This window comes from Macaca fascicularis, chromosome 7 (assembly GCF_037993035.2).
Source record: "Macaca fascicularis isolate 582-1 chromosome 7, T2T-MFA8v1.1".
Classification (NCBI taxonomy): domain Eukaryota; kingdom Metazoa; phylum Chordata; class Mammalia; order Primates; family Cercopithecidae; genus Macaca; species Macaca fascicularis.
Window position 1 is genome coordinate 158,554,592 of NC_088381.1, and position 15,775 is coordinate 158,570,366.

Here is a 15,775-nt window from a genome sequence, read left to right on the forward strand (position 1 = left end):
TGCTGGGCTGGGCACAGTGGCTCAGGCCTGTAATTTCAACACTTTTGAGGGGCAGAGTTGGGAGGATTGCTTGAGGCCAGGAATTTGAGACCAGCCTGGGAAACACAGTGAAATCCCCATCTCTACAGAAAACTTAAAGAATTAGTGGGTTGTGGTGATATGTGCCTATAGCCCTAGCTACTTGGGAGGCTGAGGCAGGAGAATCACTTGAGCCCAGGAGTTCGAGGCTGCAGTGAGCTATGATTGTGCCACTGCACTCCAGCTTGGGAGGCAGAATGAGACCTCAATAAATAAATACATAAATAAAAATCTGTTGAGTGTAGCCACCTTCTTAGCTGGATCTTCTGGATAACTTGCTGCAGCTTCTCTAGTTGCACTTTTTTTTTTTTTTTTAATACTTTAAGTTCTAGGGTACATGTGCACAACGTGCAGGTTTGTTACATATGTATACATGTGCCATGTTGGTGTGCTGCACCCATTAACTCGACATTTACATTAGGTATTTCTCCTAATGCTACCCCTCCCCTCTTCCCCTACCCCACGACAGGCCCCGGTGTGTGATGTTCCCCATCCTGTGTCCAAGTGTTCTCATTATTCAATTCCTACCTACGAGTGAGAACATGCGGTGTTTGGTTTTCTGTTCTTGCGATAGTTTGCTGAGAATGATGGTTTCCAGCTGCATCCATGTCCCTACAAAGGACATGAACTCATCCTTTTTTATGGCTGCATAGTATTCCATGGTGATTATGTGCCACATTTTCTTAATCCAGTCTGTCACTGATGGACATTTGGGTTGGTTCCAAGTCCTCTATCTGCACTTGTTGTTTCACATTGCACTTTTCTGTTACTGAGCCATCTTCTTAAACCTCATGAACCAACCTCTGCTAGCTTCCAACTTTTCTTCTGCAGATTCCTCCCCTCTCTCAGCCTTCAGAGAACTGAAGAGAGCTGGGAACTTGCTCTGGATTAGGCTTTGGCTTAAGGGAATATTGTGGCTGGTCTGATCTTCTATCCAGATCACTCAAACTTTCTCCCTGTCAGCAATAAGGCTGCTTTGCTTTCTTATCATTCGAGTATTCACTGGAATAGCACTTTTAATTTCCTTGAACAACTTTTCCTTTGTATTCACAACTTGGCTAACTGGTGCAAGAGGCCTCGCTTCTGGCCTGTCTCAGCTTTTGACACGTCTTCCTCACTCATTTCTAGCTTTTGATTTAAAGTGTAAGGTTATTAATTGTCCTCATTTCAATATTACTGTGCCTCAGGGAATAGGGAGGTCCAAGGAGAGGGAAAAAGATGGGGGAACAGCTGGCCAGTATAGCAGTCAGGACCACATTTGTTAAGTTCGCTGTCTTATATGGGTGTGGTTTATGGTGCCCCCAAACAATTACAATAGTAACATCAAAGATCACCATAACAGATGTAATAATAATAAAAGAATGTAAAATCTTGTGAGAATTTCCAAAGTGTGACACAGAGACACACAGTGAGCATGTGCTGTTGGAAAAATGGCACTGACAGGCCAGGCACGGTGGCTCACGCCTATAATCCCAGTGCCTTGGGAGGCTGAGGTGAGCAGATCACCTGAGGTCAGGAGTTCGAGACCAGCCTGGCCAACATGGAGAAACCCTGTCTCTACTAAAAATGCAAAAACTAGCTGGGCGTGGTGGCAGGCGCCCAGCTACTTGGGAGGCTGAGGCAGGAGAATTGCTTGAACCCGGGAGGCGGAGGTTGCAGTGAGCCAAGATCGTGCCACTACACTCCAGCCTGGAGAACAAAAGTGAAACTCCGTCTCCAAAAAAAAAAAAAAGGCACTGGTAGATTTGCTCAATGCAAGGTTGCCACAAATCTTCAATTAGTAAAACATGAGTATCTGCAAAGTGCAATAAGGCGAAGGGCAACAAGACAAGGTGCATCTGTGCCTATACCCTCTTCCTTTGCAAGCCCTTGGGGTGACCAACTAGTTGATGTTCTGAGAGACTCAAAAAAAAAAAAAAAAAAAAAAAAGAACCAAAACACTAACACCTGGAAAGGTATTTTAAGAGACAGTTGTTACATAAATACCACGCAGATGAGAAAAGGGAGGAAGCCAGCTGGAGGAGGGAAGGGAGAGATCACGTGTCGTCCATCAGTGAACGTGGTGGGCCGTAAAATAGGCAAGGCCCATGGGGAGGGGAATTTCCTACGGGGGCAAAGTGGTCTAGAGCTCAGGAACCCTGGCAGAGGCTCCCTTTAGCTAAGGAGTTCTCTAAGGGCTTTTCCAAAGCTCTCAGAGACTTGGAGCGTTCTGGACATTGGAGCCCTCAGACCTTGGTTGGTTTGGTCCATTCTCTCCTTTCCCCAGGAGATTGCTGAGGCCTCGGGGAGCCAGGTAACAGGCAAGGCCACCTCCTGCCCCCAGACCAAGCGCTCTGGGTGGAGCTTCACACACTTGCACTCTCATTCCTTGGTCAGCTGCACTCATCAGGCTGAAAGCGGGGTGGGGCTTGGAAGCGCAGGCTCAGGATCCACAGGGCCCAGAGCAGGCATTCGTGGATCTGTGCAGGAGAGAGAGGCCTGCCTTGGCTCCAGGTCAGCACTCCCCAAGAGCCTGAGGGTTTGAGACTTGGTGATTCTTGGTAGATCTGTCTTCCTTCCTCCTAAGCAACCCCACCTTGGCAACATGAGTGCCAAAGGCTGACCTGGAAACTTCTCTGTATCCAAGTGAGCTCATCTATCGATGCTGAGGCTGGCGACTCAGGCACATCCTGGGCTCAGGACAGCTGTGAGTGCAGGCATGCCACACGGTGGGGAGAGACAGATCTAGGCAGGTAAGGGGCAAGAGGAGACACAAAGACTTCTTTCTAGTGGAGAGCAAGAGAAAGGTGTCAAGCTCAGTGGATGCTGCATGACCACTGAGACCCAGAGCTGGGGCCGTCTGAGCCTCAGGGAACAGTGAGAAATTCCACCCGTCCATTAGAGTGGAGACAAAGTTCTCCAGGGCAGCATTGGCCCTGCAGGAGTTCAGAGAGCCGATCTCTTTTACCTCCATCCCCACTCCCATCTCAAGAAGGCAGGTGCTAGTCTCCCGTTTTACAGATAGGAAGATTGGACATGAAACCTTCAAAAGTGATGGAGTCAGGATTCCTGGTGGGTTGGCCACCCATTGCTCTGTGCCCTTGGTGAGTCCCTTCCCCTGTCTGGCCTCCGCTTCCCTATCTGTAAAAGGGGGTGATTAGATTAGGTCATTTCAATGGGATTCTCAGTCTGCAACGCCTTTAACTCTCTGGTGAATGTCAGGTCCAAAGGTTTCCATCTGCAACCTTGATGCTGGGAGAGACTTCTTACAGGATATTCTCCCTAGACCTTTGGGCTCAGCGACTTAAACTCAGTCTGAAGGTCCAGACCACACGCAGGGTTGACGCGGCCCAAAGAGAGCCCCCGAGCCCTCAATGGGGAGTCTCTGGGACCAGCACTACATGGTGGGAAAGCAATTCAGGCCCAAGATGGCCTCGAAGCAGCAGGCCCAGTTGGCCCAGAATGTCACATTCTGAGTGACAGCCATCCCCTCTGGCTGAGTTCAGAGGCAGGGGGTGTGGGGGAGGGGGTGGCTGAGGAAGCAAAGGCAGCAGCAGGGCTAAAATCCAGGGAGGTGGGAAGTAAGGAGTGGGAATTCGGGACCAGTATCCGAGAACACTGAACAATGCACAGAAGTGAAAACAAAAGGCCTGATCCAAGCTGGGAGCAAAGCAGGAAGGCGGTGGAACCTCAATATCAAATCACACTGAAATAACGGGGCAGAATTTCCAAGAATAAATGGTTTGGCGAGAGTATGTCAGATTTTAAATGATTTTAGATCATAATTACTAATGAAAGACTGAACTGCAATTAGTCATCTAAGATTCCAAGACAGAAAACAGAAATAAACACAGCATTCATTTTTTCCTTAAGCTGAAGCAAAGGAATGCCTAGTGACAAAAGGCGCCGCATGCTTGCGTTTCAGAGCCTGCCCTGGGCCCACGAGGCTTCTGGGTCCATGGCTTTAGTCCTCGGTGAGGACAGGGTGGCCTGGTGCCATGCCTCCCTGGCCAGCACTGAGAAAAATGCTGCAGTGGTAGGAGAAATCCAAGCACCGAGCAGAAAATGTCTGCAGAGACTATCCCTGTGCCAAGTGATGTTGCTTTGAGCGGGAGGGCTGCTGGGGAGAGGTGGGCAAGTCACCAACCAGGAGCCATGTGGATGGACGGCAGAGGTTCTTCCTCCCAGTGACATTCCTTTTACTCCAAGGAGGACACAGATGCTCAACAAGGAGAAAATGTTATAAGCTAAAAAAGGGCAGTTTCAAAAGGATGTGAGGAAATAGCTTACATCATAAGAAAACTTTCAATCACCTGGTTCTCACCTCACATCTCTTCCACCAGGACCTCCCCCCACTCAATCCTCTCCACTGGGTTTGCCTCTCTGATGGGATCTGACAGGCTCATCTTTAATTGGTTATTGCCACCGCTATCACCTGCAGCCTCAGAGACAAGGTGGCAGGCACTGCAAACCCACTGAGACCCGCGTGGTCTCCATATCTCCTCCCTAGAGGAGCCCACCCTCCTAAGGCAGTGGTGAAAGCCATGAAAAGGCCTTGGTGCTGTGGAAAGCAGGGGAGGCTGCTTTCATCTAGGTTTGGGGTAAGGGTGGAGGCAACAGAAGCAGCTCCCTCTCCCTGGACCAGGATGGGAGGAAGATCCTGCCTTGCACGGACACCGTGATCACAGTCTACAGAGGGAACCGCCGTACGCAGGGCTGAGGCCGTGTCCCAAGTCACCATCCGGGGACGAGAGTATGTCCCAACAGATGACTGGGGAGTGACTAATAGAAACTCCACTAGCTGAGAATTCATCTGACCTGAGGGAGGAGGGCTTGGGTATCTGGGCTTGTTTTTTTTTTTCCCCTCCCAAGCAGAAAATGATACAGGGGTGAGAGGATCAGATTGGCCCTAGGCCAGAGTGATGAGCCCCCATGGCCCACTGTCGCGTTCCCTGGCAGGGTGATGAGCCCCCACAGCCCCTTGTCCCCTTCCCTGGCGGGGTGATGAATGCCCATAGCCCCTGTCCCATTCCCTGGCAGGGTGGTGAGCCCCCATGGCTCCCTGTCCCCTTCCCTGGCAGGGTGACGAACCCCCACGGCCCCCTATCCCCTTCCCTGGTGGGGTGAAAAGCCCCAAGGCCCCCATCCCCTTCTCTGGCAGGGTGACAAGCCCCCACGGCCCCCTGTCCCCTTCCCTGGCAGGGTGACGAGTCCCCCACGGCCCCCTGTCTTGTTCCCTGGTGCTCCCAAGGGCTGAGGCTGTGCCTTTCTTTGTTCATCTGTAACCCTGGGATGCTGGCAGGGAAGCTCTGGGCTGAAGGGCTAAGTGATGGTGGTGAATTTGGGCCCCAGAAAGGGGCTTCCCACAGCAGAGGGGGTGCTGCTGTCTGGACCTGTGTGGCCCCCATCTCTTGGCATCTGTCATGTCAGCACGCTGGACTCGGTGCCCCAGACCACCCGGGGTGGCCGTTTCAGCTTCGGCGTCAGGCCTTAGGGCCTGATGTCTAGCCTAGAGGGCAAACTCCTCTGGGGAGGAGGGCGAGAGACAGCACAGGGGTCTGGCCCAGGAAAAGTGCAAATCCTTATAAATCATCATTTTGGTTTCTGGTTGGGAACTCAGTCTGTCAAGAGCGTGATTAATGTGAGTCTGTTTCTCAGAGGGGGATCCTCTCTGAGTGAACTGAGAGAACAGAAGGGCCAGGCCTTGGAGTCCTGTGAAGCCAACAGACACCTGAGCCTGGACACACCTGCGCCTGGACACGTCTGCGCCTGAACACACCTGCGCCTGGACACGCCTGCGCCTGGACACGCCTGCGCCTGGACACGCCTGCACCTGAACACGCCTGTGCCTGGACACGTCTGTGCCTGGACACGTCTGCTCCCGGACATTACTGTGCCTGGACATTACTGCGCCTGCACACGCCTGCGCCCGGACATTACTGCGCCTGCACACGCCTGCGCCCGGACATTACTGCGCCTGCACACGCCTGCGCCTGGACATGCCTGCACAGGGACATCACTGCCCTCAGGCAGGTGCCTGCTCCCTGAGCCTCTCTCAGCTGTCATTGCTCATGTGGACAGACAGCAAGCAGCCAGGAACACACATGTGGCCAGGGGAGACTCTGCAGGCTCCAGTAGGGCACTGTTCCACAGCAGTCCCTGTGAAAGGATAGTGACGCCCATGCCTCCCAAATGGGGTACAGAGTCTGACAAGGAAGAGTGTGCTTGGGGACAACAGGGCTGAGTGTATGAACTCAGGGCTGGTGGTGACTGCCTCCACCAAGGGCCCTCAAGCACAGGCTCTCCCCCAGCCTGTTCCCATGTTCAGCCCGGAGCGAGCACTGCAGATCAGCCTGGGGACCTGGCTGGGCCCAGCACACTGAGTGACAGCCCCACTTACAGCCTAACTGGGCCTCCATGCGGTCCGGCTTGTAATACACTGACATCCCGCTGTGCTGGAAGGTTCCATTAATCAGCCTGACCAAGCCTCGTGGTCTCATGTCAAATCACATGGCTGCATCATCCAATCCTGCCTCAAAGTCATTTCCCGCACTCATGGTAAGCAAAGGCTGTACCAAGACCAAGCCAGCAAACACTCAAAGCCCTGCACCAAGGCAGGAGCCCTGGCTGGAGAGAAACAACTACTTCTGATGACCTCTGCTCAAAATCCATGTAAGGGAAACCACTTGGGGCTCTGGGGGCCTCTTGTCTGGAAGATGGGATCAGGACACCTGACTGGTCTGCTTACAGGTGTTGCTCTCCTCTCTCCTGCCCCCCCCTGCCGCCCACCACCTGCCCCACACCTGGTCAGTGCAGGCCACTGAGCTGCCTCAGGCATGGGGCCTCCCCTTGAGGAGCTTCCAGTCAAAGGCAGATCTGCAAGCAAAGACTTCCCTGTTGGTTCACCCAAGGCTTCAAGAGAGGAAAGTCAGGGGCTGAGGACCCCTCTATGGGGTGGTGGTGGTCAAGAAAGGCTTCTCAGAGGAGGAGACACTTGAGCCAGGCTGCCCTCCAGGCTGGGGACCCACTCTCACCCTGGCCATGGGAAGGGACCATCTCTCCCGCACAGGGAGGCCTAGTTCAGGGCCCTCCGAGACCCACCAGAAGCAACGCTTTCTATCTCCGCCTGGGAACAAATCACCGCAGGGGCCTCCACCAGTGCACTCTCCCACCCTTTCCCACCTCAAAAACCCGGGCCCTGGCTCCGCAGAAACAGGTAGCAAGTCACACTCAAAAGTGAAGCATCGTGCTCACGGCCGACCACGCGCCGAGATATATTCTCATTTCGGCTCCTTCAACCAGTGAAAGTCAGTCACGCTGGTGCAGAAAGGGAAGCTCCACGGGGCCAGGAGATGACTCACTCACTGTCAAACAGACACAAAGGAGCTCCCAGCCCAGGCGCGACCTGGATTACAGAGAATGACAGCGACCCTCAGAGCTGATATTTGCGGAGTGCGAGGCACCCTGCTAACTCATGTAACCCACACGGCAATGCCACCGGGCACTGTTATTACCCCCATTTCACTGTCGAGAAAAATGGAAGCACAGAGAGATGAAGGGACTTATCTCAGGGTACGCAGTTAGTAAGCGACACAGCTGGGACTGGAATCCAGGCAGCTGGCGCCAGCACCGTGCTCCTGATCTTTACACTGTCCTGTCACCGAAGCTCTGGACTCCTAAGGGACCACACCAACATACGATCTCACGACTTTCTTGTTCTGCTTCTGCTCCTAACTTACAAGTGACCTGGGGCAGGTCACCAAGAGCAGGGTCCCCATTAGTAAACAAGAAAGTCCCTTCTCACTGTGTACTAGGAGAGCACACACAGCAGACACGGCATATGAGGCTTCAAAGTTCTTTGTAGAGAAAAGTTATCCTTATGCCAAGTATCAATAATTGTTGAAAGAGCTTCACACAGCTACCAAAGAGGCTAAAACTCTCAAGAAGCTATCAAGAAGTGTGTGTCACTGGACAGAAGACAGAGCAAAGATTGAAGACGAAGTGTCCAGTAGGAGGCATCCAGTAGGAGGCACTACTTTGTCCTCGGCACTGTGAATTGGAACTGCAGTAATAGCGAGTAAAGGGAACAGAGAAATGAGGGCCTGTGCACTTTTCAGGTCCTCTCAACAAGCATGGGAAGACGGGGCACTACATACTTCATACGCCTTGCTCTAGAGGAAAATAAAGTTATTCTCCTCAATTTGGAAAGCATTTTTTAATTATGAAAGAAAACAAGATACAATGAACAGATGAAAGGGCCTTCTCACTAGACTCATGAAGTTTTGTTTCCTGCCAGTGATTCTTTCTAGGTATGGAAAGAAAACTGATACTTCGGATGAAAGAGATCCACCTCTAAAGATGGCCATTTGAAAGGGGAAGGGTATTTCAAGTCTATTTCATCAGTTTAATTGTGCCTGGGCCTTATCCAGAGGAACAGAAGGGATCAAAAGATGTCTCTTGAAGACGTTTCTCCAAGGGAAAACTGCAGATGTGCTGACGCGTGAGCCTGTCCGGCCTGTCTGGATCCTGGGTGGCCCTCACTAGGCTGATGGATAAACTGCACAGACACACAGGCACTGAGCGCCAGTCTCCGGAGCAGCCCTGGGAAGTTCATCACCTTCATGCTGAATCTCTCCTCCCGCAGGGGCACAAACTGGAAAACATGGTGCTAACTAAGATAAGAAAATAGGAGACAGCAATTTTCCCCAAATCTCAGTGAACAGATGGACAATTTAAAATATGGGAGAGAGAGAAAAACACCAGTGTTTTATAATTCAGCAGTGCCAGGCAAGCCGAAGCTCACCTCTTTCCCTCTCTGCCATGTCTTCCAGCTCATCACGCGCAATGGAAGAGATGTTTCCACACAGTAAACAAGCATGTAAGCCGGAAGACAGTTTAAAGAAAGTTCCGACTTCAGGTCCCTCTTTGAACTTCAGAAGAGCCGCCTTCTCAGAGTGGTGTCGTTAGTCAGCAGTGCCATTAGTCAGCCTTTGGAGCTGTTAAAACAACTGAACATGTAGTCATAATCCATAAGACATATCCACTGCACCTCACATCGTGGGGCCGTCTCCCAAACCTACCATCAATCTGCTGTGCCTTCGGGTATTTCATAAGAAAATGCAGTTTTCAAACAGCTCAGCCAATCTCTGCAAGTCTTCTGCTACTAATGTAGTCCCTTGAAATAGAACGGCAGCACCACTCCTCAAGTTTTTATATTTGATGTTATTCCAGATTTCTGATGTTTCAGAAAACAGAAGATCATAGAGGAACTCCTCAAAGGCAGCCTGTATATGAAACCTTTAGCCCGCAACCATCTTGATTGAACTGAGAGGTTTTCTTGTCTCACAATCCGTCCACAGAAGACAAATGAGCACTTTTGGGCCCACCATGCCCGGAACAAAAAGCCTGTTCTATTATTAGATTGACCCCTTATGGTAACCTGAAAAATGTGTTTTTCCGCCAAGCAGCACTCCTGATCCAAGCTCCCTGCCAAATGCTTCCCACGTTCCACTCCACTCCAACCCACCACCCCTAGGACCCCTCCAGATGAGGCACATGGCCCCCAGCACACTCTTTGGGCCAACTGCCTCGGCCCAGCCCCTAGTCACTGCCCGTCTCTCCTCCCCATCACTTTCACCTTCTGCTTGGTGGGCTTCACAGTGGTCTTTTATCACTATTTCCTTGGGGAGGGGGCAGGGGGTGGGGGGGGGGGGTGCGTGAAACACAGCGCCTCTGCTATCTTCTCACAGAGGGCTGATGGCTTTCTGTACCTTTCCAGGCCCTCAGCCTTGTCTTGGAAACTTCATTTAAGGGGATGGCCCCTTCCTGCTTTTAATCTAGATTTCATCACTTCTCAGCATCGGCTGTGAAATATCATGGCCTCTGTCCTAGGCCTGGGGAACGCTCAGTCTGCAGGTGGATGCAGCAGTTCTCCCCCTTCCCCCTGCGGGGTGGGGGCTCCATCTCACTGCTGTCCCCTGATGCCCTTTCCATGGTTCTCAGTGCACACTCCCTCTCTGGCTCACGGTCCCTCTCCGGCTCACGGTCCCTCTCCTGCTCACGGTCCCTCTCCGGCTCACGGTCCCTCTCTGGCTCACGATCCCTCTCTGACTCACGGTTCCTCTCCTGCTCACGGTCCCTCTCCGGCTCACGGTCCCTCTCCTGCTCACGGTCCCTCTCGGGCTCACGGTCCCTCTCTGGCTCACGGTTCCTCTCTGGCTCATAGGCCTCTCCAAAGCTGCCTCACTCCACTTCACTCCACTTGCTGTCCACTCCACCAAGCCCTGGCTGACCCCCGCCATCTGCTTCTGCTTCACACCTTTTCTCAACCTGTCAAAGGGACTGGAGGCGGACCCGAGCCTCCTGCTAATATTCTCCAGCACGCATTTGTTCCCCAGCAACACTTCCCATCCCGGCCTTATCAGCTCCCCTCCACACAACCTCCTTGGCTCCCTTCCATGTTCTTCTCTCTCCTGAAAGCCCTTGTTCCCTTCTTACTTTCCAATCTCACACTTGCCCTTGAAAGCTTAGGCTGACATTATCAGAGGGCAACCAGATGTCCCTGTTTGCACAGCCTGTCCCTGTCCTGGTGATTTTGTCCTTGGCCTGGGAATGACCGTCCAGGGATGCTGGTTCTCTGCTCCTCAGTCCACCATGAGCCACGCTTCTCTCCTCTCCCCACCCCAGAACATGGAATAACTGCTTTGGAAAAAGTTGCTCTATGCTTCGTTAATTCATTTTGCATACTGGGAGCTAAAGGCTTTTTAACATAGCACACGAATAAATGTAAATTTATACACTATGCAAAAATAATATAAAAATATGCCTTTAGATTTTCTGGAAAAAGTCTGGTCAGTCTATGAATTCCTCCCCTTGTCAACAACATTACTTGGTAACTCCTTATCCCTCTAGCATGCTGCTTCCTTAATACCTGCCCATCCTCAGCAATCTCTGCCTCCCTTGTCTTGTGCTAACTCATTATTGCTGATAAACACATGATTTCTCTGCTCCCTTCTCACTACACATGAATTTAAACACAAACATGAAGGCTAAGTTATTAGAAGATCGTACGATTCCTCTGGGGTTGAATTTACATTTCTCTTGTCAAGTCTGTCCTCCGATTTACCGTTCATGAATACTAAAGTCACTCTTGCTTTTTAACAATACTAACAGGCTTGCATTTCTGCTTAAGCCGGAGCCCTCCTGCCAGCTGGTGATCTGGCATCTGCTGCCACTTACAACTCCTGGCATAACTGTCCTCTGCCGTCACAGCAGCCACCTGACCACCACCTGTGACACAGACGAGGCTTCCTTCTTAACAGCCCTCACTGACTGCTTGTCCGCCAGCTCCTTGCCTTCCTCTCTGAGCATCAGGGCTGCTGCAAGCACACTTTCCATCCTCTCCCATGACCCACGACCTGCCTCACGCTTGGCTCCTTCCCTTGGAGCCTCCGTGTTTGGCTCTTTGATGCTCCCTAGGGCTCTGTTCTTTAAACTCCTTCTAGTCTTGACCTTCTGACCCTGGCCTCCCTGGCCGCCCCCCTTGCCACTCTCCCTGCGTGCCAGGCAACTGTCAACGCTCAGCTCTGTTTCCGCTGCCCTCTGCCACACAGGTCAGGGGCCCTGCCTCCTCCCTGGGGCTTGACCTGGTAAGACAGCCTCTCCTCTCCCCGCTGGCACCTTCCTCTTAACTCAGGGACTTGCAAACCAATCCACCTTCCGTGAGGGCAGAGACAGAGCCTTTTGTGACTTAGCAAGAGATGTCAGTTCTTGGGTTTTAATCTGTCTCTATGATGTATTGGTGCGAATATTATCCCCATTTATATAGCTGAGGAAAATGAGGCACCGAGAGGGTGAATAACCTGTCCAAGGCCCCACAGCGAATAAGAGCCAGAGCTGTGATTCTAACCCAGGCCAGCCTGGCTCTGGGGCCTCCTCCTGGGCCTCTAGAGTATACACGAAGGCCCCTTCCTCCCTTCCTCTATCCAAGGCCACAGAAACACAGCTTTCCTGTGCAGCTTGTAGGGAAGAGGACAGAGAGGGAGTGTGACATCTCAGGGCTGAAGAGCCTATGGGGTCCAGGGGCTGCCCCTCCACAGGCACAAGAGGGTCCTGCGGCACCAGTGGGAGGGGGACGCGCCCTTGGCTGCATGGGGCTCCCCCTGGCTGTGGGCTGGGCTCTTGGGGGCAGGCTGGGGAGAACACAGGCTGGGTGCATCATTTAGAAAATCACCAAGAAGGCGTGTTCGAACTACCTTCGGGAGCCACACTGAGCAGTCACTGGGCAAAGTTTCTGACTGCAAGACAAATCTGTAGTCCCGCTCTTCTCAACCTGCCTCCAATCCGGATGGCTTTTCACTGTCTCAGGATCCACTGAGAGAGCTTTTAAGAGTTTATTATGATGACCCCTCTCTACTGGCAAGACCTCCAAAGCAGCTCATGTCTCTGAGCCTCGTAAGGCGCAGCCATTGCTGATGGACCCCGCAGGCGGGGCTCACCACGGCCCTGGTCTCGCTCACCAGCTCCCTCGTGCCAGGTCAACTGCTCGCTCCTTTCAGAAAGGAAAGCGCCTGGCATGTGTCAGGCATCTCAGGTGTCTTGAAAAGCTCCAAAGGTGAAACAGAAAACTCTCCTGGTGCGATTTTCCTATTTGATCTTTTGTCTCATGTGTTCCCCTTGGGGATGAACGAGAAATACTTTCCTGAATGATTCATAGGCCCTGAGGTGGAAACATGTAGCCTGTTTTTAATAAAAAGGCTGGGATGTGGCGGGGATTGTACCTCTTCTGGATGCTGTCAGCAAAAGCACAGAGACCTGACAAGCTCTTTACAAATTCCTCTTCTAATAGTGAGACAGAAATGAAAAGCCACGTCATATTTTTAATCAAACAGACTAACATTTGGATAATATGTAAAATTATGTATAAATCTGTATGGGGCTACAGAAAACTCACAAAGAGAAGCTGGAAAAAATTAAGTAGCTCTAATTATGGTAGGGTTTGATTTCTTTTTAAAACTGAAAATGACTGTCTTCAGTTTCCTATTTCATGAGCACCTACTAGGTGCCAGGAACTCTGCTAGGATTATTATGTAAATCAGTTCATTCTTTCTCAACATCCCACTGGGGTAGGAGGCCAATCCACCGAAACACACCAAGGCGCCTAAAGGTTACATGACAAGTCCGAGCTTCCCCAGGAGTCAGGACCAGGGCTTAGTTCGAGTGCACATGTAACTCATAAGTAGACACTCTTTCCACGGGGCCTAATTCCCAGTGCGTCAGCATTCTTCTGCTGGAAACCAGCAGTTAGTGCCCAGCCCCTTCTACATTTTGCAACATTACTATGAGAAATGGCAAGATAATGAAGGCTTTGGGATGCTTTGGGGAACATTTTACTTATTAGTTACAAAACCACATCCTATTAGTCTTGGACAGACACAGCCTGTCTAGTCAAATGCCTTCATTTTGCAGAAAGGACACTGAGGTGCTGAGAGCTTAGGGGCCTTTCCTGAGGTTAAAGAGCAAGCAGCTGATGTTGCCGGGACCAGAACTGTGTCCTCAGACTCCCTGTCTCTTTCCATATCACACTCTTCTATATCACACACCACCACCTGGTTATGGGTGCTAAGCCTCCACGGGTACAGACACAAAGGGCCCTGAGCTTTATAATAAAAGGCTCTTCTTTCCTGCAGTTCATGACATCAGCGATGTCTACTGCTAGAAATGAAACAACAGTTCAGAACTAAAGCCCAGCATGCAGGCCCAGAGAAGGCGGCACAGCTTTTCACAAGCTCCTCAGACCTTGGTAACTTGTGAGTTTCAATTCAGACCCTCACAGGAAGATGACAGAGGACTGGTGAGGCAGCTGCACTAACATACGTTCATAACAGACAGAACCGCCTGAGCGAGCAGTCTCCCCTCCTAACTGAAACCGACACGGCCAGGTGGCTGGCTCCAGGGTCTCTCAAGAATGATCCATGGCAAGGGGTGGGGGCAGCAGGGCAACCCCAGGCTTCTGGCCCAGGCTATAGATGAAGGATGTGTGCTCGTGGTGTGCCGCCACACCCCCGCACAGCGTGGACACTGGGGTGGCTCATCTGCCTCCCACCTCTCAGGGCAACACGGCCAAACACTCCCGCTGGTAGGATGCTCCCTCCCAGCCAACGGCCTCAGAGACATGCTGGAGTCTCAGGCTCCCTTAAGGGAAGAGAGCCTCTCAGTTTGTAAAGTGTTCTGATCCTTGTCCTGAAGTCTCCCCGGGATGTGGAAATCCCCAAAGGTGGCTACTGCAAGCAGCGCAGAGGCTGAGATAGCAGCCGCAAAGCCCCATGGCCACAAGAATATCTTTATCAAATCCAGAGCCACAGGGTGGCTTAGACCGCTGGCCAGGAGACCACAGCACCTAACAGGACATCCGATATGGCTGCTGAGGCTATGCACAGCCAACTCTGGGGGCGCCATTTGCACAAACTATGGTAGAAACAGTGCTCCCTGGCTTCAGGCCATGTGACAGCCTGGCAAGCTAACTGCATGGGGCCTTTGGAAGCAGAAGAGGGTGTGAGGGTCATGTACTACCTGCTGCTTCCAAGGGCTGTCCCCCTGCCAGAGTGGGGGCCGCAGCCGGGCCCGCGGACTCACCAGTCGCTGCATGCTCTTCACGTGGGTGGGGCTGATGGCTAAGGCCTCTTCATACCACCGCCGCGCCTCGTCCATGCTGCCGCGGAGCTCGGCAATCTGGCCGCGCATGTAGAGGACGTTGTGGGACATTGGGAAGAGGTTGGCAGCTTCTTGGGTACAGGCTGTGGCTTCTGCAGGCTTCCCGATGCCGATGTAGACTTCAGCTGTGAGGAGAGAGCAACGGCACACGCTTTCCTGGTGCCCCTCTGAGGCCCTGCGAGCGGCCACCACTCTGATGTTCATGTTTCCCGCACAGGAGTCTGGAGGGGCCCGGAGCCGGCGGATCCCTGCTCCGAGTGGAAACGGCTGCCGCCGACAGCCCCTCCTGCCCACTCCTACACAGGGACTGGAGTCACTTGTGTTGCAGGCCTTGCAGGGCAGGCATAGGTCACCACCAGGCAGGGGGCAGTGAGGCCTGCCTGGTCCCTGCCCCAACCTCTGAGGACACCCACCCTCAGGGCCCACACGGGGCTCCTCAGTGTCTGGACAGAGCCTGGCCTGGTCCTACCCTTGGCTTTGATCCCCATAGAAAAAGGGCCAGAATGCACATGGGGACAAGCAGGCCAGAGGCACACAGACCCTCAGAGGGCAACAGCTCTGCCCTCTGACCCACTCTCCTGATGCCAAGAAGTATGATGGGGCTGTGGGCTGCGGCTATCATGTTCACAGCGTGATGCAAGATGGCTGCCCTGCCAGACCTGGCCCCTGAGCTCATCTCTGACCAGGGAAAGTTGGTGCACCCTGTAAAACTCTTATCTGTGTCACAATGACAAAGCCCTTTGACAAGCCAAGCTATTGCTTTTAAAGCAAGCAGGAAAATGACCCTCCCACTGACCCCAGGCCTCAACTCTCTCACCTCTACATGGAGCCAAACCCCTCTGCAGCCCTGGCCTCCCTGAAGAGCCCTTTTGAGTGTTTCCAAGGGCGGCCTCCCTGCCTCCCAGGTGCACACCTGTCGAATATCCAGGGGGAATGCGTCACCTGGCCCCAGGGCCTCTTCTCCTGAGGTCTTGCCAATGGAGGCACCACCATCTTTCTAGTCAGC

General features: G+C 52.5%; 1 protein-coding gene across 23 annotated transcripts in view; it reads right to left on the bottom strand.

Annotated features, from left to right (window-relative positions):
* The window catches only part of TTC7B (tetratricopeptide repeat domain 7B), a 274,722-nt gene that overhangs the window by 24,308 nt on the left and 234,639 nt on the right, over positions 1-15,775 (bottom strand). For 17 of the 23 annotated variants that reach the window (XR_012416059.1, XR_012416057.1, XM_073998071.1 and 14 more), the window contains one exon: positions 14,692-14,894. The exons of the other annotated variants lie outside the window; for them this stretch is intronic. Coding sequence is in view for 15 of the 17 variants with exons in the window: in XM_073998071.1 (XP_073854172.1) it covers positions 14,692-14,894 (203 nt within the window). In the remaining 2 variants the exon portion in view is untranslated. The remainder of the gene's footprint in view (positions 1-14,691; positions 14,895-15,775) is intronic. 23 annotated transcript variants of the gene reach the window in all.